The sequence below is a fragment of the Phodopus roborovskii genome, unplaced genomic scaffold (genome assembly GCF_943737965.1).
Source record: "Phodopus roborovskii unplaced genomic scaffold, PHOROB, whole genome shotgun sequence".
NCBI lineage: Eukaryota > Metazoa > Chordata > Mammalia > Rodentia > Cricetidae > Phodopus > Phodopus roborovskii.
The window spans coordinates 29467-53177 of NW_026125439.1; the positions used below are offsets into that span (position 1 = coordinate 29467).

Consider the following 23711-nt stretch of genomic DNA (forward strand, 5'->3'; position numbering starts at 1 on the left):
GAGCAAACAAATTATACTGCATCTGACAAATGAATGGGGGTGGCAAACATGAAGTAGAGAGGGCGAGGAGAATTGGCAATGTATATTGTGGAGGTGGGACAGCAGCCTACATTTTGATTATGGCGCCAAGCCTCCACCTCATCATAGGCAACATTTAAGCAAAGTTTTGAAGAAATAAAGTAGCTCTCCACAAAGATATTAATGAAAGGGCACTTCCTGCAAAGCCCCGTAAACTAACATGCTCCAGGAAAGGCAAACAGGGGGAACAGTTGGAGCAGAATGGGAAGTATCTGAGTTTGGAGGGGAGCTAGCAGAGCACTTGATCAAATGACTTTCCGAATTCAAGCTCTCGTTAGGACTCTGACCTCTCTGAATTAGATGAAAAGGCACTGGAGGATTTTGAGTAGAGGATTAAAACCTGCTTGATCATAAGACTGCAGGTACTGTCCTTTGAATAGACATAGAGAAAGCAGCCAGGAGCTGGTGTAACAATACAGTTATGAGGCAATAATGGTGGCTTGATCCATGTGGAGATTACACAGATGATGATGAAGTCTGACTCTGATATAGCTGGATGGTGGAATTATGTCTCTGTATGGGCTAGATGTGGGATATGGCAAAAATTTGGGGGACAAGTCAGATGACTTAAGCAACTGCAAGGCTGGGCCTGCAATCAAAATGAGTCAGAAAGCAATGGATGGTGAAGAAGAGAATATTAATAAAATAATGATGCCGATCTTAAACATGTAAAGTGTGAAATGTTCATTAGTCATATAAGTCAAGAGATAAAGAAGCTGAGTTCAGACATCTAATGGTGTGTGTTGGCGGGGGTTGGGGGGGAGAGGACTCAGTTTGGAATGGTATATAAACAGAGTCAATGATGTATGAATCATTGAAACCACAAAGTTGAGGCGGGAAAGACAGCTCAGAGGCTAAGATCATGTCCATACAGCCATGAGGACTGGAGTTCAAATCCTAGCACCCATGTGACAAGCTAGAGTTCTGTGATGGCCTATAACTCCAATTCTATGGTTTCTGACATTCTCTCCAGGGCTCCATGTGTACTCAGGTGAGTGCACTTGAACACACACATGTATATACATTCACAAAGACATGGGCAGGGCACAAATAAACATAAAATAAACCTAAAAGAATTATCAGTGAGGAAAAGGACAGGGGACAAAGGTGGCGAGGGGTGACGGAATCGTGAAGAGGTGTGACTATGATCAAGAACCATTATGTACAAGTGTGACAATATAAACAAACCCATGGTTATGCATAATTGACATGTGATAAAAAAAACATTAAAAATAGAAACAAAGAGTGGATGATATTACAAGAGAGGAGACAGAAGAAAAGGATCAACAACATTCTTGGATGTTATTCATGAGGCAAGGGCAAGTCATACCGGACACAGAATGAAGGCGGTATTGAGGTTTGCAAACTGCTAAGGAATTATATGAAAGGGGGAAAGAGATGTGTCCACTTCTTCTAATAGCTCGAGTTACATAAGTTACAACCCACCCAATAGCACTATAGCACCTAGCCCAGAGCTTATTTCAACAGTGGGAAGACGAACGATTGTCATTTACACAGGCATCCCATGCAGCTCTGCTCTGAGAGGAAGCAGTCTTTGTTTCCCGCTGGTCTTAAAAGAGCTAGCGAAATCCCTGGGATTAAGCTGCCAGATAAAAAAAAAATAATGTCATGGGATTGTTTTTCACTGGATAAAAACCATATTGTTGTAAACTAACAAAGCCAAGTTAATCTGTTATATAGCTATAGTACTTTTATCCCTGTAAGTTTTCAACTCTTCACACCCCACCCATTTGTCTAAGCAACCAGTTTACCATAATTATTTTCTTTATGGTCTAGATATTACAAAGCATTGGCAAAGGAATTATGTTTCCCAGTCTCCATTTCAGTCTACTGAGGAAGAGAAACAGTAATAAAAGCATTGCGTATGAGATGTGCTTTATGAGGTCAAAGTACGTAATAAAAAGGGCTGAAGTTTTAGCTACCCACTTACTGGGATTATATGGAACTAATATTTTAATTCCTAAAGGACTAATATCACATTCTGCTCATGACTAGCATTATTCCACCAGACACAAATGGTGACTGTAGCAGAATAAGGTTGCTACAGCATTCGGGAGACCTTAAAACCTGCAATTTTTCAAACAGGGTTCCCTTAAGTACTAGGTCCTCCGTGTTCTGGGAAGAATCTATGTCAAGTCTCACCACAAAGGGTCATTTTCTTGTCACTGCAAACAGTTGCTGTGACAGAAGAGTGACATGTACCCCAGAGCATGCCTTTGCTCTCTGCGCCTATGAGATTGCTGCACTTTTCACCTCGTTGTATGCAATTGTGCCTCCCTAAGCTTCGACACCAAGCCCCAGATGATGATACTGGACATGCAATTATTACAGATATACTCACTGCTACTTGGTGGCAAAAATAATCCATTGATATTTCGGGGTTTGCTGTGGTAAAAGATACAACTGATCTTCACACAACCAAGAGGTTGGGTTTCCCAGAAGCATGAAATGCTGCAGTTTTGCTACAAAAAGGAAGTGGGGGGGGGAAATAGGACGTTTAGGTACTCACAATACACGCAGGCTGTTAGAACACATGCAATGTGACAAGAATAGCTTAAACTGCTGACAGAGAATCATCTGTTCCCTACATTTTGCCACCTCTAAGCACTTTTCTGTTTAAGAGATAAAATGTTCTTTTATTTTTCTACCAGTTCAGTTTGAGCAAAGTGAGAAACACAAGTTTTGGGGGAAGAACGGTTTCTTCCCTATTTGGTTATAAAAGTTTAATGCAACGAGGAAGGAAGGAAGGAAGGTTCTTTTAGTGAAAATGGTCACTTTTACCTGCATTTCCATGTGTCTAAATCTGCAAAGTGGATCTAAACATTTTCTCTCTCGCCATAATGAGCACACAGTGTCACTGCCAAGGGCTCCTTCACAGTGTCGGAATCGGCACTGGGAACCCTAAGAGATCGACAGAGCAGAAGACACACTATATTAATGTTACTGTTTGATAACAAAATGTTAACCAATTAAAACAAAGGAGTCTGTCAAAATTGAAGCATGAAAACATACGCTGTCAATACAGGCTTGTAATGGTCGACTAAACTGTCACATCTCGGTCTCTTTTTAGTGAGAAAGTGATATTAAAAAAAAAAAGGTCATGATCAAGCAATACCACTCACCACAAGTTACTCTCAAAATCCTGCCCTTTGAATCAAGGGAGCCCACAGAATCCACCAGAGGAAAGCTGTGAGAAGACACTCCCTTGATTACAATATAGCGACAGGGAGACTTTATTTCTCTTTCTGAAGAAAGCTTGGCAAGTATCTCCAAGGCACTTGCCACGTCCTGAATGTGAAGACAGGTTCTACCAACCACTACCAACCACTAAGAGTAGCAGTCTGTGGGGATGCTGCAAACTGTGTTGATGTCGAGAAAGTTAAGTGGCCCCTCAACCATGTGATATTAGGAAATCTGAAGGGATTTCCACATCACACACAACATACATGTTTTATGTCTTTGATCTACAAAGAGAAACAGTTGACTAAATATATTTACACAGGTATTTTATATAGCAACCAAAGTAGATGTGGTTATGTCAATGACCTGCTATTGCTTTACTTTTGAACACTATATTAATATTCTTTTATGCACATATTCACAGTTGGCAAAACTATAGGGCATTTTTTCATAGACAGGGGAAATGGCGACGACAACATTCCGCTGTATTCCTTTCTCTTTGACATACAGTCTACATCTTCTTTCTATTTCTCCATTCACTTTCTTTTCCTTTCAGAGACTGAGTTTGGACTTTCAAAGACCAGGATAATGAGTTTTCATTCAGGCACACTGGTATTAAACACCACAGCTTTACCACCACAGTGTTCACAATGAACTCTCATTTTCTTTGTTTTCACTCATAAGAAAACCTCTCATAGCATATCTGAGAAATGATATGATGTAAGGTATAGTGATTTCTAAATTCTGTCTAATCATCTCCTTACAAGGTTCTATTCATCAATCACTTGTGGGTAAAATGGAAGAGACAAAAATCTGATAATCTGGAACAAAAAGTCCGTCATCCAAGAACTCTTTGAAAGGTAACACAAGAAAAGTGGGTTGAATTCTCGTGGCCAAAGAATTTGAGTCCAGGTTTCTAGCAGAGCTAAAAGGTGATTGACCAGACAGGACATCTACCATTTTAGGTTCATTTGGGGCATGAGCAGCAAATGAGTTTCTACATTTATTCATTTTTAATACCAATTAATCCCAATTCAATTTTTCCACTTAACATTTTAACTGTGGATGATTTGTTTATGCTACATTCTATTTCCCTTTACATGGTATTTAAATATTTGCTGTTATTCAGACTTCTGGCAGGAAAAATGCAATCACTGTTTTAATGAGTTTCAAATAAGGAAACATATACCACAACATTGATAGTAATCTGAATTCAAATGTTTAATAATTCACCAAAATAATATGCTATGCTATGTTTTTCATATACATAATTTCATATATATTTTTCAATATATAATAACTTCAAATTAACCCAGATTTCCTCACATAAATTCAGGATATCAAAAATACACAGGCTTTTACTTCAGAATCAAGGTATCGTTTTTATTGCTGCTTCTTCCTTCATTCTACTAAAAAGCTTAAGCATGTGTACTGTAAGTTGTACAATATTTACCTTCATGCATGTGGAATTAACAAAGAAATAGCAGTCATTCCCAACTTCTGCCATTTTCACTCTCTCGCTGCTAATCCAATGATTGTTTTTTTTTAATAAATATGTATAAATTGCAGGAACGCAAATATAAGAACTATCAGTGTGTAAGGGGGAAAATTGTTCTTTTCCACAGTCTTTCAGGCTATCAGTAGTATTCCTTTAAAACTGACCTCCTGTTGACAGTATATTACACAATAGATAATTCTTAAATAAATTGAAATTAGAAGATACCTTCTCTAGCTTTGCAGAAATGTTGAAAGTGGTTACTAGTAATCACACAAACTCAGACTTCCAGAATTTTCCCCATTGTTACACAATCCATTGTTTGCTCATCATAAATGACCTCATATGCAACTGTAGGCTACTCAACCTAAGGGAATATTTTCATATATATATATATATAAAAAGAATGAAAAAAGATTATCTGTAAATTTAACACTGTATTTTACCTTTCAGTGCTATGGTTAAAGAAAAACCACAAATTCATATTTTCAAAATTAAAATTGGTAAGTATTTCATGGGGAAGTAGCTATTTCTATATGTGGTTTGGAAATGAAACTAACATAAATATGCTATCTATATTCCAGGAAAATAGATACAATTATTTAAATATATGCCTGGTGCTCTATATATATCAACTTAGGAAAAATCATCACCGGATTGTAACAGCAATAAATGTACAGGAAAATAAGCAGTACCTATTTATCCAGTGATTTTATTCCATTTTCATCCATCATAAGAGGAGTATAAGCTTCATCTGATAGCAAGGGGGTCCCAGCATGCTTGAAAACTTGTAGAACTTTTTGAAAACCAAGTGCAGCTCTCTGATTCCCAGAGGAAGACATTTCAATCATCAGTTTTTAAAACCTCCATCCAAGCATCCTTTCTAGCAGAATCAGAAGCTAGCAGAAATGAAGAGAACGCATCATCGGTCACTGAGAAGTTGGCTGGAGATGACTGAGCACACTGGATCAAAGTATGTTTTTAAATTATTACAAACCTTTAACTGAAATCTCAGACAAGACAAACATGGAATTCCACTTTAAGTGCAACAGGGAAAATTGCCATGAACTTTTTGAATCCAGTGGTCTAGAGTAATAAACTAAATTTGGCAAAGGTTAGTTTGCTTTTTACTCTAAAATAAAAGTAATGAGGCAATGTTATAGGTAAAAGAATAGATAAAGATTTGGCAAATTATTGATAAACATAAGCCTTGCCTTTTGGCAAGTTGGAGACACACCTCTAAAGTGTCTTCAAGCATTCATCTCCCCCCAGATGAGTTCAGGACTGAGTATGAAGTTTCATTAGGAGCTATAAAATGCTGTATAGAACACTATCAAAGCTGAATTAAGTGATTTCACACAAAGGACTGAAAACTGCTTATACCTCCACAGCTGCTGAGTGGCTCACATAGCAAAATCAGCTCAAAATCATAAAGGGATTAACAAAACAAAACAAAAATCCCTTTCATTGTGTAACACACAGTGGGTGTCTTGTTAGTCTTTGGGATGCTCAGAACCCTCCAATTCCCTTTCATAGTTCTTTTCTCTTCTTATCCCTTAGTTTTACTTTTCACTTTCACCTCATTTCCTTCCTGTTGTGGATTTCATTTTAGTCTTTTACAGAAACCTATGATTCTCCCTATAATAAAAAGCAATAGGAAATTTGTCTTCAAGAACAGACCCAGAAACCCTAGCTTGTGCAGGCCAAGACAGACAGGTGGAGTTTCTTTTTGGCATGTTCCTGGTTACTAACACATCAAAGAAAAATCTTCTGATTATCCTGTCGTATCACTTCAAGGTCAGTGGCCAGGGGTCCCACTACCTGGCCGGTATCTGAACTAGGGGAAGCCAATGGCTGCCATCCTTCAGAGTAAGGACACAGTTTACACCTGTAAACTGGTCCCGTTGGACGTTCTCCTGGTAAGGCTTCTTCTGTTTCTGTAGGTAAGCCTTGCTCTAGGCATTGAAGGAACCGAAATATTGCTGTTGGTCCTTCCAGAGAGAGGCTTAAAGCAAGTAGAATGTTTTGGAAGATCATCTTTTCTAAGAAATGGCAGAATGTTGGATCTAGAATATTCTGTGGCAGTTTGGGAAGTGACAGTTAAGAGTTGGAAAGGTCATTTGATTGTCTGAGACCCAAGAGACAAGCTGTTGCTTAGGATTCATCTGAAGACTCAAAGAAGTTATTAAACTTGACTTTAAAAGGCTAAGAAATTTCTGATTTCAACACCACAGAGCCAGAACCATGAGATGATGTGGGTAGTCTCTCTCCACCCCAATCCCCTAGTTTCTTTTGTTTTGTATAAAATTGGGTGTGCTTGCCTATGATATATATATATATATATATATATATATATATATATATATATCAATCAAGAAAAGAAAGATTGTGAAATGGCAAACTTCTTCCTCACTCTCTTCCTCCATTGTGAATGCAGGAATACTTTATTCTTTGAGAGTCCCTTGATATCTAGAAACTTCCGAGAGAAAGGGTTATTTAATTTTTTTCCATAAGCTTAAGTAAAACGCTGGACAGTTGGATACATGCTGATAAAGCAGTTATAGAAATATGAATTGGAGTGATAAAAACAATTATGGAAATAAAAGTTGGCTTTTCCAATTACCTAAGATGGTAAGGTCAAAATTCTCCTGTATAGTCTTAGGCTTCAGTGAGACAGATCTACTACTATAACACAGGGTTACTTATTCCTTATATAAGCATCAGTTTTATTATTTACTATGCAATGTCATTTTGGACAGTAAGTAAAGCAAGCTTAAGTATTCAGCTCTGTAGTTGATTGACTACAACTCAAGTCCTTTGTTGGATTCCCAGGAAATCCAACAGTGCTGTTTGTTGATATTTCCATGGTTTTGGATTTGTCTAAATTACACTCCTTGGAAAGGACACCAAGAACCAAATTATACACCTTATGATGGTTAATTCAAACAGAAGTTAAAAGTTGTGTTCATTGTAGAGTTTTTCTATTGCTCTTCCTGGAAAACTAGGATTTCTGTCTGCACATTAGGAAATGTCTGGAAGTTCATTCAAAACTTCTACGGGTTTATAATCTATTTAATTTCTTAAAAAAAAAGGGGGGGGGAACAAGTGAGTTTCAAGAGAGAGAAAAGTGCTAAATTGCTTCCCAAAGTGATTCATCACTTACAACTGGATGTTAACTTCCAAAAATGAAAAAGAAAAAAAAAAGAAAGAAAGAAAAATTATCGTTACAAAGTTGTGGCCAAGAAACACAACATCGGGGTAGCGGACCTTTTTTTTTTTTTTTTTCCTTTCTTAAATTGGTCATCAAAAAACATAGGGGATTCATACAGGGCAGACACGCCGGCTCTGTATGTAGCCTCACAGCCGCACTACAACTCCCAGGATGCGCCGCGAGTAGGCGCTCGTTTCCGGAAGTATGTCCCCGCCCCTCGTCGGGGTGGGCCTTGGAGGCGGCGTTTGCATCACGGTGCTGCAGGCAGCGAGCGCTCTGGCCTCTGTCTGTCTGGGTTTGAGGCTTTCCTCACTCGCTGGACGTGGGCACCATGAGCCGCCTGGGCTCCGTGCAGCGGAAGATGCCGTGTGTGTTTGTGACGGAGGTGAAAGCCGAGCCCTCGGCCAAGCGGGAGCATCAGGTACCCGGCCGGCGGCGTGGGCTGCGGGGCGAGGGCTCGGCCAGCGCTGCGCTGCGGCCCGGGAGTCCTGCAGGTTCCTCCGGGAGGTCTGGGGGGAAGTTCGCTTGTGCCGTGCGCCCCGAGCTCTAGCTTCTTCCACCTCCTTAGCTGTATGGGAAGGATTCCTTTATGTATGTATGTATGTATGTATGTATGTATGTATGTATGTATGTATGTAAAAAGTTCCCCCTCCCAGAGCAGGTGATGCACACTTGCTCAGGCAGGTTTGGAGATGCAGCAATTCAGGGCTTTCCTCCCACGACAGCGCCTGAGCAGTGAGGTAGCACGGTACTTGGAGTCAGTCTGATGAGAAGGCTTGGCTTACCTGTCCGGTCCTAGGACCTCATGACAGTGTTGACAGCCTAAAGTCAGACCTCATGTGTGATTTCTTGCTTAATTCTAACTCTGAGTTCCGGTCCCAAGGGTTTCTAGCCATCTTGTTATGCACTTTACACATACCGAGCCTTGCGGGAACATAGGTGAATTAATATAGTTTGCATGCGTGTGGTTCTTCGATGTGGAGCAAAAAGTTCTTAACCCCTCAACACAGACAGAGTCAGTGTGTGCATTTGAATTCAGTTCCACTTTTTTAAACATTACCACTTTTTGTTGTTGTTGTTTCTTTTGTTTGTTTGTATCTTTTCGTGACAGGGCTTCTCTGTGTAGCTTTGGAGCCTGTCCTGGAACTAGCTCTTGTCCCACGCTGGCCTCGAACTCACAGAGATCCACCTGCCTCTGCCTCCCGAGTGCTGGGATTAAAGGGTGCACCCTCAACGCTATACTGGTTTTGTTTTTTTAAATTAGAGTACACAGTAAGTTTTCCCTGTGGCATTTCCATACAAAATTTGTGTTGTTCCCTCTCGACCTCAGCAGTCAACAGTCTTCCTCCCTCAAGCCTCCAGTTTGCATCCCCCCCCCCACACACACACACAATTACCTCTTTCATTTTTGTGCTTCATTACTCGCAGTCTTTTAGTGCCTCTGTTTTCCGCTTTGGGGGCCCCTTTTCTTGCCTTTTAGATTAAATGACCTTTAACACAAGATGCCCTGTTGTTTTTTTGTCCCTGTTGCTAGGAACTGGCACCTGAATTGATATTTGTCGAATTTTGATTCAGGGGACTCCGAGTCTTCGTGCCAGTTTTCCATCAACTTGATGTTTTCTTACCTTTTAACATCCGATCTTTTTCATCTTGCTTCCCATTGCAATACTACATAATAGGTTGTATCTGCTACCCAGACTGAGTATCCCTATATTTTCTAGTGAAGCCCTAAGATTTGTACTCAGTGTCTGTATTGTTGTCTATTTAGAATGAAAATCATGGCAAATCCAAGTACTGCAACACATTTTCCACCTTGATGGTTCATTTTGTGTTTCTCAGCTTTGAGTATTGGGAGTGGAGCATAATTTTAAAAGCACTATGTACTAGCAAAAGCAAAACAAAACAAAAAATATATCTTGCAGTAGTGTTTACAGTACAGTGTCCAAATAATTACCCAAAATCTCTTTTTAATTAGGCTCAGTCTGTTTTAAAATCTCAATATGGAGTTCTTGTTCTAGCAACGTCTTTCATCATCATATCAACACACCCCTGTGCATTAAACTTTTTCTCAGGCTTTCCACTCTGCCTGAATCACCTTCAGTGTTTTTCAGTAGATCTTAATAGAACTTGACAGGCTTAGTCAAGCCTGTCCGGAAGTGGCACCCCACCCTATCCATCCTCATGGCCTGTTTGAATACACAAATGTTCTTGCTTCTGCACTAGTGGAATGTTTGGTCACAGGTGAAGGGAGTACATAGCAAATGGTAGTAGAGAATGTTCCCTCCCTGTGGAGGGAACACCTCACACTCAGGAACAACTCCATGGGCTTAGTAATCCTCCTCGAAATTTTATAAATTTAAAAATGCACACACACACACACACACACACACACACACGCGCGCGCGCGCCTCTGCTGTTAGGCTAGTATTTGCCTTAGAATGATACCTCTTGGTACCAGTGTCATACACATATGGATGACAAATCAGTCATAGACCTGGGAGATGGCTGCTACACAGGCCTGAGGACCTGAGCTCAGATACCCAGCACCCTCATGTGTGTAATCTCAGAGTTGTAGAGGGGGATGCAAGAGAGCCCTAGAGCTTACCTGCCTGAATCTAAGCTCAGTGAGAGAGTCTGACACCCAGTTTTCTCTGGCTTTCACATGCACGTGTCCGGGCATGTGTTCACTCAGACACACACACACACACACACACACACACACACGTACGTGTTCACATACACATACATGCATGTACCTCACACAAAAGTAGTAAATCAGTAATGAAATGAGTATAGTTTCCTAGTACCTAATTTTGCCTGACTTACCATTGCCCCTTTGTTTTGTGTTCTTTTATTCTTTTGTAAAGTGAATGTTCAGATTTAGACTATAAAGTAGTAATCTTTCGCAGGAATCAAAATTATAGCTAAGAAGGTGTAAGAATCTCAAAAGCAGTCTTTCCTCCATCCCCGATGCTTCCTTTTCTTCCTGATAGTAGCAAAATCAAATGAAACTTGAAAACAGCTCATTGTTGGTAAGGACGGAGGGCAAAGCCAGCAAACCGGTAGGGAAACAGTAGGCAAGTGGTAATTGGTCGTTTTTAAACAGTGGAACTTGGGAGGAGTAGACATAGAAACCAAAATAGACCTCAGATGTTGAGTATGAATTCTGCCGGGAAGAGAGCTGGGTGTTTCTGTCTTAGGAGAGATGGCGGGCCACTCTTGATCGCCTGGGTTAGGCTTACATAGTAGTTACTGGAAGTTTCAGCCAGGAGGCAAGGGCAGTGGGCCTTGGTCTTTGAAAGCTGGCCTACATGCTAGGAAAATGCATTTTATAAAGAAGATTCACAAGCATAGCTGAGCGGGGAGCCGCAGAGACTTTTAGAGGACATCTAAAGCAGGCATGTGGATTTCAGCTTTGCAAGAGAGCCCTTTAAAGAGTAAAGCTAGGAGCCATCCTCATCTTCTTGTTTTCTGAAAATGTGGCCCGAGACAGAGGGCATCACTAGACTCTCCCTATGACTAAGAAGCAAGTGTGATTTGAAAAAGAAAGTTTGTAAAGATCTCATTGAAGAGCAAGGAGAATTGTGGTTGGTGAAGCCATGTGCTGAACCAGCAGGGACACTCTGGAGTGAAGTAAGCATGTGATCTGTGATCTAGTTTTACCGGTACTCCGTTCCAAACACAGGGGCTGACTTGCCTTCTTTAGACACAGAATGTCCTGACGGTGGGCCTTCCCTCACATGTCAAATCTGCTCAGACATTGCCTCCTCAGAGTACCTTCTCCATGCCATTCCGCCTTGTTTCCCTCCTTAGTACTCATTAGTGTAATACAGTTAGCATTTTATTTGTCATAGCCCTCCAAAGTGTAAGTTTCACTAAATAAAGGTGGGTGCCTCTCCGCCTTCCCAGTGTCAGGGACAGTGCCTACCGTGGTTAGTGTGTAGTCACACACTTTAGGATTGTGCAAATTGGGCCTGTGCTGAGGATGCAACACGGCACAGAGCACGGCCCCTGGTTTCATTGTGGTGGATGAGAACACGTAAATAACAGTCTGCATGGAAAATCAAATTTTCTGTGATCGCCTTACAGCGAGTGGGAGAGCTGTTGTGGTAGGACAGCTACCTTGGAAGTAGAGGCTACGTCAAAAGAGGGTCCTGGGTTCAAGGCCAGCTTGGGCAGAGCGAGTGGAGACAGCTGTTTGGAACTAAAGAAATTAGGCACGGTGCAGCTGAGCCTGTGCGTGAAGGCAGAGGTTATTATTTTTTTGGGGGGGGGGGTTGGGACAGCGTTTCTCTACACTTTGTAGACCAGGCTGTTTCAAACTCACAGAGATCCTCCTGCCTCTGCCTCCCAAGTGCTGGGATTACACCACCTGACTGAGGCTATGTATCTTATACCAGTTTTTTTTTTCTCTCTTTCTTTTAAGCCATTCAAAGTTTTGGCAACTGCAACTCTAAGCGAAAAGGCATTAGATGCAGATGTATACAATGCAATTGCAACAGAAAAAGTGGATGGAACGTGTTGTTATGTTACTAACTACAAAGGTAAACTACAACTATCATGTTTACTAAAAGTATTATCTTAATTAGTGTATAAATCCTGGACACCTGTGAACTCTTAAAGACCTAACTGTAGCAGTCAAGTTAAAAAAAAAAAAAAAAAAAAAAAAATCACAGTGGTTCTATTTACTTCCCTTGGGGAAAGAAAGACATGTGACTAACATTCACTGGGATTCCAGCGAAAGGCTAGAAGCAGGTCTGGCATGTTCTCATTTTCATAAGCCTTTCCACATCACTGATGAGGAAACTGAGTCTCGATCAGGTTCAGTAATTTGTCTTAAGACCATTCAGTTAATGAATGGCCGGACAGTACCAGAACCTGGGGTGGTTCAGCCCTGAAACTCATCCTCATTACAGCATCCTGGAGCTTGTGCTTTCATTACCACTGGCCAGGTCTCCCATCAGCTGCAGATGCTTATAAGAGAAGTTCGCATTGATGGTATTAAGGGGGAAAAGGTACACTGAAAAAGGGACTTTCAGTTCCAGTAACAAAAATAGGGACATGAGCTAGCAATGTCCTGAAATGCACTTTAAAATCTTTCAACGGTGAAAAGGTAAAACTTGCCATCATGATTGTACTTTAAAAAATGGTGTGTGAAGTGGCATTCAGGGCATTCACATGGTGGAGGCGTCACCACCATTCTTATCCAGAGTGTCACCTTCTAGAACTAAAACTGCTTGTTGGGAACCACCCCCCACCCGTCCACCCCCACAGAGCCCATCCCACAGGCCTCTTAGTCCATTCTGCTTTCTGACTATAGGTAAGTCATATAACTGTCTCATTGTGGCTGGTTTGCTTTTAGTTCAGTGTTTTACCATGCTGTATTACATCTGATTGCACACAATTGTTTTAAGTTGCTCAATATTGCACATAGCACATTTTGTTCATCTGTTCACTTATGGGCATTTTGGTTGTTCTGACCTTTACAGTTACCGTAGATAATGCAATTAATAGTGCTAAATTAGCCTCCAGTTCTGTGGGGGTTTTGAACCTGTACGTGGGATTACTGGATCATATGTTAATTCTGATTGAGAAAATTTGAGTACCCATTATACATATGATCACACAGAAGTTTTAGCTTCTAGATGTTCCAGGTTTTCCATATCCCCACTTGGAATATTACTTTTGTTCAATATCCATCTTAATGGGTGAGAGAGGAATCTATGTTGTATGTTTACCAGTATAAAGAACAAAAAGTCCACAATCAGAAACAGTATAATTTTAATTTAGTTAAAAGTATGGATAGCAGCCAGGCTATCTCGGGAGGCAGAGCCTGGTGGATCTCTGTGAGTTCGAGTCCAGCCTGGGCTACAGAGTGAGTGCCAGGGCCAGGACAGCCAGGGCTACCATAGAGAAACCCTGTCTTGAAAAACCAAAAAAAAAAAAAAAATCACTAGGGATACCTAGTATATAATGGTATTATAATTGACAATTTTTGAGCCTCTGATTTATATATTTGAGTATGATTTACCAGACTTTATAGTAAAAACTGATAGTCATTATGTGTGATGTGCATGATGGGAGCAATTAGAGGGTTGGAGCTTTGCTGCACAAGATTGCTCACAGGACCAACGATGACAAAGGGATACATACTAACAAAATAAGGATTTCAGAAGTGAGACTCTCACAGAGCAATAGGTAGGAGACGCCAGGGGAGATCTGTACCTTGTCCTGCTTATAGTTACAGCAGGATGAATTTCCTCAGGGTAGGGACCACTGAAGTGTTCAGGTAATACCTCAGAATTAGGGACTCCAGATGGAGTCTTGGTTGCGGAACTTCCTGCTTTTGCTCGTCCTGTAGGAATCTTCCTGCCAAGTAAGCAGTGGCAACAGCAAGCTAAGCAGGAGTCTCAAAGCAATCAGAGTTGAGTCAGAAGTCACACTTTTATCAATACAGAATATTGGCACAGTGCCCCAAGACCACTCACACCCAGGGTTACAAGTGGCCCTCATCAACAGTGGATCTAATGACTAGGCCATGCCAGACAGGTCAGCTCCATTCCTTATGTGCCGGAATTAAACCCACTGTGCAGTGTGGTTCAAGGGATGTGTGAACAGTCTCCCTGGTTGTGATCCCACTTGGAGGATTTGGGAAAGGACTACTCTCTGATAAAAAGGACCATGCATTTTCTCACCCTCTTCATTTAACAGTTTACATCCTCACACACTGGGATGATAGCTCAGTGCTGAGCACTGTGAGTTCCATTTGTCTTTTAGGTGCTTTCTTACAGAGCAGACCACTGTTTATTGATTCCCCCCCCCCAAATGTCTTGCAAGGTGAATTTTATTTTCCCCTTTTATTATGTTTTTAGGTCAGCCATACCTTTGGGCTCGACTAGACAGAAAACCTAACAAGCAAGCCGACAAAAGATTTAAAAAATTTCTACATTCAAAAGAAAGCTCAAAAGGTGAGTGGATTTTTCCTCAGACTTTTCAGTTTTAAAGAGTTGAAATTTGTGGTTTATTGCTGTGATTTTATATATATATATATATATATCAATCTTGGGGAAAATAATACACACACACACACAGCATGCTTGTGCACATGCACACAAAAATATGAAAAACATTTCCCCAGTCGTCCTGTAACTTCATTCTAGAACCAATCTATTCTGATTAAACAGTATTGTAATAAGAGATACATTTTCATTTGGTTTGTATGAAGAAAATAATTTTCTAAGCTATAGTATAAATATCAAAAAGTTATTATTACATTAATAACTGTTATATATATATTATACTTGTATATGTAACATATGTATATGTATATGTATATATACATGAAAACTTACAGTCTCATTCAGGAGGCAGAGGCAGGTGGATCTCAGAGTTTGAGGCCAGCCTGGTCTACAGAGTGAGTTCCAGGATAGCAAAGAATATTACACAGAGAAACCCTCTCTAGAAACACCCCCAAAAATAAAAACATTAAAAACTTATAAGCCCTCAGAGAATGTTGGCTGCTTTAGCCTGTAATGTGCATACGTGGCAGTGTACTGAGAGTTGACAGTTTTACAGTGTTGGTACCCTAAACTGGGATGTAGCAGGTGCCAGTGATAACTGAGTGCCTTTCCCATCCAACAGCAATGTTGTATTTCCTACTTCTACTTCGCATCTGTTCTCTATCTGATGTCTTAAAGTAACAGCATAAAGACGAACTGACTCTTTGTAGCATTTCTTTGGAACACGGAGGAAGATTTCAAGCCTGTCCCAGAGTGCTGGGTACCAGCAAAGGCAATAGAACAGCAGAATGGGAAGCCAGTACCTGATGAAAACGGACACATCCCTGGTAACGCATCATCATTTTGTGCTTAGTATAAGAAACAAACAAAAAAAGGTCCAATCAGTAATCTGTTTTAATCTAGCTTTTTATTTTATTTATAGTATAAAATTTCTGAATTAAGATTATTGAAAACTCTTAGCAGTTTATATCCAAGACATAGGAAGGAATGGCCTTTCAGGTTTGGTCAGAGTGGCTTGTGTGTTTCTCATTTGCAGCAAGTTTTCCTTATTGAGGGAGCTTATTCTGGCAATAAAAGTAAAAACAAATAAGGAACTGATATTGTTCAGCATGATTAGAACGACGATGTAAACTGTGGAGTGCCTGTTGCACGTATTTGTCATCTTTGAAACTGGAAAGATGCGACATGACTTGCTTTATTAAATGAAAAAAAAAAAAAAAATGGCAGGAGGGAGGGTAGGCAGTTTAAAAAAAAATACTAAGAAACAAAAGTTTTAATGCTATCTCAGTATATTGCTAAGTTGCTCCTGAACCAAGATAATTTTTTTTTTGAAGAATATGTTTAATTCATGGTAATACCCCAACTGAATAAGCAAATGAATCCTTTATGACTGTTAAGAAAAATAGTGAGATTCTTAACTTTCCCACTGATTTTAAGTGTCTGTATGAGAGGGAATGTAAAAGATAGGAATATCTATGACAAAGTCTGTGTCTTTTAATAGAACAGTGTGACAGAAGTAACATTTATTGAAATAACAGGTTGGGTACCAGTGGAAAAGAACAGCAGGCAGTATTGTTGGCATTCCTCCGTCGTGAATTATGAGTTTGGAATTGCCCTGGTACTAAGGCACGATCCTGATGAGCCTGGACTTTTGGAAATTAGTGCCGTGCCTCTGTCGGAGCTTTTAGAGCAAACCCTGGAGCTGATAGGAACGAATATCAATGGAAATCCATACAGTAAGTGAAGATGTTTTACAAAGAGAACGTCCTGTGGTCAACTTGAGAAACATACAGAAGCAGCGACTCATGCATTTGCATCTGTTTCCTAGGAACACATCCTTTTTTGCAGCTCTGATGTTCAAGAGAAGATTTATGTATGGGTAATCATTTTGATTTATTAATGCGAAAGGCTGGCTTCATCCTATAACTTCCCTTGCCAGCTCTAACAACTGTGCATGAAAAGCAATTACTGAGATGTAGCTCTTCATAGCTTTATAAGTTTTAGGTGAGTTAGGTCATTATTACTATAGCATCAATAAACACAGGTACAAGTAAGAGTTGGCAGCATGTACTGTGTAAAGAATGTATACCACAATGAACTGAGTAAGTCAGTGGCTTTCTGGGGTACAGAATCGAAAGGAGAATCATAAGGACTCTACAGCACCAGTATTTCTAGAGAGATCAAAAGCAGATTGAAGGTGTAGGGAGGTCTATAAAGTTCAGGTCCCCAATGCCCATGTTGAAAGCTGGGCAGTAGTGGTGCATGCCAGTCCCAGAGCCAGAGAGGCATAGATAAGAGGCTATCTGGGCCTTGCAGGACAGACAGTGTAGCCTAATCACTGAGCTTCAGGTACAGTGAGACACACCCTTTTTCAAAATATAAGGTGGGAAACAATTGAACAATGTACTCAATGTTGACCTCCTGTTTCCACTATGTAGTTGCACAAACATGCACACAACATAGATGTGAACATACATACACATACAAATTGAAGTAGGTTGATTGATGGTTGTTCAGCTTATATGCATGATCAAAGCTGATGTTAGGGAAACACTGAATAATAGCAGAATATAGCTGATGATATAGCACATGCTAGCAATTTTTTTTCTGTAAAAATGTTTGGTAACGAATATTTTAAAATAAATATTTTCAAGCTTAAGCTTTGTTAACCTTTCAATTGTACCTTTGAGATGGGCTATCATAGTACTTATATGAATGGATAAGGCTGCATCCCATTGAAACTCCTTACAATAGGTATCTGTCGGTCCACAGTCAGAGTGTGCCAACTCCCAGTGGAGTAAGAACAGGATGTAATGCACTTTGGATTATTCTCTACAGAAAATCAAATAAACTTTTTGTTAACATTACTCCTAAATGCTTAGATACTTATACATTTGGGGAGGTACATTTTCTGAAAAGAATATGACTGAAAATGGTTAATGGCAAATTTTACCATTTAGGGATAGGAAGCAAGAAATATCCATTGCACTTTCTGATACCTCATGGAGCATTCCAAGTAAGAAATCTGCCTCCACTGAAACACAACGACTTGCTGTCCTGGTTTGAAGACTGCAGAGAGGGTAAAATTGAAGGAATCGTATGGCATTGTGGTGATGGCTGCTTAATTAAGGTAAGGACAGAAACAGCTTATGTTGGGTTTTGTTCCTAAAGATGTGATACTCACACTTTCTGTATAGACTTTATTAGTTCTGGCATGCAGGTAGTGTAATCCCCTATAGTTCTTATAGGCTAACACGGAATTGAGTTTAAGGGAAGTGTCAGACAGCACTATATACAGATGGTGGTATTGGGCTTGGCACTGGCATGATAACACATCCCCTCCCGGGCATTCATGTGGCACTCTGTTGTCTGAGGCAGTCTGTGCCTACTTTAAGTCAGCACTCCTATACTAACTTACTAGGTACAGAGCTTGTTGAGTGATAGTGCCAGGTAGCAGCTTATACTTTGTGACCTTCCCCCTGAACTTCTCTGATTTCTCACTGGTCTACGAAATTCATAATGTTCAAAACTGATTCTGTTCTTACCACTCCCAGCTCACATTATTTACTGCAATGAGAAACCTGGATTCATTGTTTTTCAGCCCTCTTCCCATGACTTCATGAAAAGTCTAATCTGTGCAATCTGTGTTTTTTACACTCAGCTAGGTGTTAATTGTAATTTAGGTCAAGAGTCTTGCTTGACTTGCTACTAGATTGTCCTCCCTAAAACATCCTTCTTTCATTTCTACTCCCATTGTGCTCATTCTTCCCGAATGGATGGCATTATTACTTCCTGTATAGGGCTGCCTTTGCATGGTATGGCCCCTTCTTAACTCCCGTCACAGCTTTTCCTTACCATCCATGAAAACGGGATTGTCTGTGTCTGTCGTGTGACTGTATAGTCCTGGGGAGATATGAAAAACTTTCACTTGGCACAGATAACATGCTGAGGACAGAGAAAGAAAGGGTTCCATCCAAGTGGGACTTAGTGAGCATGGAGGACCCAGAGGCAGCAGGGTCAGGAAGAAGCCCTCCTCAGCTTGAGTTAAGGCTCACAAAGCAGCACCCTGGGGACTCCCTGCCCATCTTGCAGAGAGTTGGCAGCTTCTCTGGTGGAAGGAGAGCCTTCTCTCCAATTGTCAGTGCTCCTGTACCCTCGCAGAGAGTCTTGGGGGGTCTTAATAGCTTCAGGACTGTCCTGAGACTTGGCAAGGTTTGCTTACTTCCTGAGTCCAGAGCCTCTCTCTAGAGGGGATGTTTTCATGTGGAGGAAACAGCCTCACAGCTGTGTGGCAGCCAACTGTGGTCCCGCCCACCCCACCATTCTATGCCATTCTACACCCTTTGGTAACTCTAACACTAGAGTCTGGCTCACCTTTTCCTTTCTTTCCTGTATTCACCAACAGACTACATAGTCATCAAATTTGGAGAAGCCCTTGATTATGGGCCTGGCATTTTTCAGGTACTAACAGAGTTAACAAATTCTCTGCCTTCAGGGAAACTCATGTTTGCACACTAAAGCTAATGCCACTCTTTCCTCCTTACAGGTCCATCGCCATCATCTTGGTCTATGCTGGCCACTCCCAGATACTTACATGAATTCCAAACCAGTTGTCGTTAACATGAACCTCAGCAAATATGACTGTGCTTTTGATAATGAGTGTTTGTTTAATCAGTTCTTGAAAATAGATAAACAGAAATTTGACAGGCTTAAAGATATAGTGCTTGATGTATAAAATGGCAGTTTTCTAATATTGAAGAGTCTACTATGTTTACAGAGGTGAAAATAACTAAAGATTCTATTTAATTTTGCTAGCTATTTGGTGAAATATGTTACAACTAACTTCTAAGTATTTATGTATCTGTATCAAAATCACAGGATTTGAATATCTTAACACAAAAATAATTATAATTACACCTGAAACTTCAATTTTAAATGGTAAATTGTTATAAGCTTACCTTTATGCTTTTAGAAAATTTAAGACATGAAAATAGTAATATCTATCATAGCTCATTGTGTACTGTATAGTCATAAAGTATTCACATCTTCAAAAATATACTTTTCTACCAAGTTAAAACTAAATATGATTTTTTATTTTTAAGCAAAAATACAGTATTTTGACATGTGAATTCTGTAGTTCAGAGACTGCTTGATTTCCAGGTAGCTGAAAGTTTTTTAACTTGCAAAATAATTTTAAACTACAGTTAAATGGGTCTTTAATAAATAGGGAAATTATTAGGACTTTCTCCATCTTCCAGCTCTTCAGAAGCAGCAACAGGGCTAGATAATTCAAATCCAAATTGTTCAGAAAGTTTTTTTAACTTCTCTTCTAATAGAATATTTTTTTTCACTTCTTCCTTATAATTATACTTCAGGTCTTCAATTTCTTCAAAAAATGAAGGATCAAAATTTTCCAGTTCTTTCTTCAGCTTTTTAATTTCCTCCTAAAAGTCACGTACAGGAATTTTAGAAGATTTGATTACAGACATGAAAACCCACATAACCTGAACAGTAAAATATAAAGAAAAATATTTAACTAAGGTTCCATTGTACCATATGAATAAATTATGCATGCTTACATTATAATGAGATCGAGTCTTTCTCTGAACTGCGTCAGATATGATGTTAGGTGAGCAAAAGGGACTCTGCCCTTCACTGCATTGAGGTCTTAAGAGTTGTCAGTATTTTCTTTAAGGTTGTTTTTACTTTTATAATAGTATTTGTGATCACGAAAACCCTGGGGCGTGTAAAAGTTAAGCACCCGGTGAGGGGTGTGAGTGCCAATGGTGTTTACACAACCCAGGGGTGAGCCAGGGCTCCTGTACACACTCTTGTGCTTCTTGCTTTAAGTAGAGCACAGAAGTGTTCTAAGGGAAAGATCCCTGAACATAATTTCAAAAGGCACTGAGAAAATACTGTTGCCAACATGACCCACAAATTAAGAAAATATTAAAAAAAAGAGAAAAAACTATTGAGAGGTATATTTGTTATAATTTAAAAATATTCGCTAATCCTTTCTATTTGTCTGATTTTTTTGTTATTGCTAACTACTATTTAATAAAAAGTTGTCATGAGTCAAATTATATACCTAGTACTATTAAGTGTGAATCAAATCCATGAATTCAGCACATTCATAATCATTGTTTCCCACAGCTGTTTACACAAAGCCCTGACCATGCTGAAGTCAGATATAAGTAGGAATTACCTTCAACTGTTCCTTGTCTAGGTCTGACTTTCTGAGTTCTGCCTCCAGGTCATTTACCTTTTCCTTTAGTTGATCAGAATCTGCCAAAAATAGACATGAAAATTAGACTCACATTTTTCTTTACTGTGAATGAGTTAAAGATAGAGGGTTTATTTCGGGATAAACAGGGTATTTATGAAGCCTACAGTCTGATCATCTGGCACTGGAAGGTGGGAACACTTCTCAGGGATATCTGCATGCTACCACTAGTAAGTGAGGTCGTTCCACAGCAAGCAAACAGAGGGGTAGCTGCTAGGTATTGGAAAAGTAGGTTATTCCTTTATAGGAGAGAAATTCCCATTTTTGAGAGAGAAATCCTAATACCAGCAAAATTTGTTGGGTACAAAACATACAGGTAAAGAACTAAGCGGGCCATTTATGCCTTCTACCTCAAATAGCTTTGACTATTTCCATGTGGGTCTTTTTGCACTGTGTAAACTTCCAAGGCAAGGTGTGTGGCACACATGGAATGCAGCACAAGGGTTAAAATACAAAATGCCATGTTACACTATGCAATCATTGAAAGGTAAAGCATTTGTTTTAATGTTAACGTTTGAGGATAAAATGAAAACAAAGTTTCATGGTAAGGACAAGAAGTGTATTGTAGTGCTCTGGGGTGGTCCCCTATAACTCAAAGACAAAGGGCAAGCATAATGGAGATCTCAAATCATAAAAAAACCAGAACAAAACAAAACAAAAAAAACCAATTACATCTTAGAAGGCAAGTCCCCTTCTATTTTCATGTCACATACACATAAATCGAGATCCTATATATGTTGACCCTATAGGCTGACCCTTTAACCTACCTGTGAGTTGTGTCCCAGTAGCATGAGTATGCACGTATCTGTTAGTTTATGGTCAGTGAGTCCCTTTACATTATATACAGACTGGCAGTGAACCAGTGAAGCCAGAAAATATGGTCAACGTCTTCCAAAGGTTTTTAAATGTCCCCATCTTTAAATGTTGATTTAGGAATGTCCAAACAGGTTAATTTTGAAGCAGGTACTCTCTGAAATGTGGCTGGTAGCTTTCCTCCCTTCTCTTAAGACATAAACAATATAAGGGCTTGGGTGTAGACAAGTTAGAGAACTTGCCTAATGCCAGCAGAATTAACAGGTCTTTGCTACTGTGTGTTACGAGGACACCAAGATGTCCCCTAGTAGTCACACATCTATTCCAGCTGGACAGATGCCATTTTTAGTTATCAGAGAGCACAGCAGCGCAGTGGTTAAGATCCTGGCACGGCAAGGCGTTCTAAACTTGCATAGAATTCATGTTTTACCATCCATTGCCACTTCCTACTTGTTGTGATCTTGAGGATAGGTTATTATTATTAAAAAAAAATAAAATGAAAAAACAATACATTATAAGAATAAAATAAAAAATGTTGTAATGTCCTTAGCATAGTGCCCTGTACAAATCATACACACATTAATACAAAGTAGCATCAGGACTCTACAGTAGCTCTATGAAATAGTTTAGAATTATTCAGATATAAATTGGTATAATCCTGTATGGCAGAACATGATACTTCTATCAAACTATCAGATAATGACATGATCAGGTTAGCAGATACAGGGTAATTATGCCAGAAGCTTTGGAACTATACTAAAATTCCATCCTGGGGTAAACTGCTCACTATCCATTCAATAGCATATTAAAAAATATAATGATGTACAGGTATTAAAAGATCTCTGTACTAAGATAAAAGCAGTAAGAGAAGCTAGAAATGTATAGTGTGAATTCAGGGAAAAAATGCACAAAACTCGATATACATTAAGGTCTATTGTTAAAGTTTTATCCTGTGAACTTGGTACAATTAGCGAATATCAAACCACAGTTCCTAGGAGAAATGCAAATGCATGCATAAACATACATACTCAAGTTCTCCTCTTAGATCCTACAAACAATTCACCCTGATCTGTTACATTTTATTGAGTTTCAAAAGAAAATGCTCAGGGAGTGTTCAGCCACTTTTCTGAGGCGGTCCCACTGAAAGTGTCAGGGTTACAATTGAAACCCCATTATCAGGCTACAGTGGTACCTAGTACTCCATCCTAGATCACCTCTGTAGGAAAACTGGAACAAGAAGGCCAAGCACTACCTTGTTGGCTCCGGGATGGGATGATGGGGGACTTTAAATTTGTCATTGTGCCTGTTGGCAAAAGCATTGAGTTGATTTGGGACATTGTAAGCATATGGTGGTGAACAGTTACATTTGCAAATACAGATCTGCAAAAAATGATCAACTGTACTCTTATTTGTACACACAAATACACGTTTTGTAAGTAACTGTGTTATACAGGGAAATGACTGCTAATATCGGAATGGGGTTGAAAAGAATAAAAGGAACCTTTTTATTTGCAATAGGAAAAATAGTATGGTAGTTTTAGAATAATGACAACAATTAGTAACATTCAGAAGAAAGCATTCATAGGGAATGAAAGAGCTACACTTGGAAAG

The 23711-nt window shown here is 39.6% G+C and overlaps 2 protein-coding genes and 1 long non-coding RNA gene across 3 annotated transcripts in view; 1 reads left to right on the forward strand and 2 right to left on the reverse strand.

The window, feature by feature from the left end:
• Positions 1-2445: 2445 nt before the first annotated feature.
• Positions 2446-5069, reverse strand: LOC127215317 (uncharacterized). The gene is made up of 3 exons (XR_007833940.1): positions 5003-5069; positions 2881-3000; positions 2446-2561 (listed from the first exon to the last, which is right to left on the reverse strand). It is a non-coding gene; the product is annotated as an uncharacterized LOC127215317 (long non-coding RNA).
• Positions 5070-8292: 3223 nt separating this feature from the next.
• LOC127215315 (uncharacterized protein C12orf29 homolog) lies at positions 8293-19744 on the forward strand. Its single transcript, XM_051175686.1, has 7 exons — positions 8293-8406; positions 12412-12529; positions 14858-14953; positions 15715-15831; positions 16543-16740; positions 17965-18134; positions 19551-19744. The coding sequence occupies exons 1-7, from the start codon at positions 8317-8319 to the stop codon at positions 19737-19739; spliced, it is 978 nt and encodes a 325-aa protein (XP_051031643.1). The 5' UTR covers positions 8293-8316; the 3' UTR covers positions 19740-19744.
• Positions 19745-19874: 130 nt separating this feature from the next.
• Positions 19875-23711, reverse strand: part of LOC127215314 (centrosomal protein of 290 kDa-like) — a 73627-nt gene continuing 69790 nt past the window's right edge. Inside the window, 2 exon segments of the mRNA XM_051175685.1 lie at positions 19875-20448; positions 21210-21289. Of these exon segments, the coding sequence (XP_051031642.1) occupies positions 20221-20448; positions 21210-21289 (308 nt within the window). The 3' untranslated portion in view covers positions 19875-20220.

What these genes read in the sequence shown, in the direction of transcription:
- LOC127215315 (XM_051175686.1), top strand. Translation starts at nt 8,317, where the DNA reads ATGAGCCGCCTGGGCTCCGTGCAGCGGAAGATGCCGTGTGTGTTTGTG. An exon ending in TTATGTTACTAACTACAAAG is followed by an intron (nt 12,530 to 14,857) that starts GTAAACTACAAC and finishes TTATGTTTTTAG; the next exon opens with GTCAGCCATACCTTTGGGCT. An exon ending in GTGATGGCTGCTTAATTAAG is followed by an intron (nt 18,135 to 19,550) that starts GTAAGGACAGAA and finishes TCCTCCTTACAG; the next exon opens with GTCCATCGCCATCATCTTGG.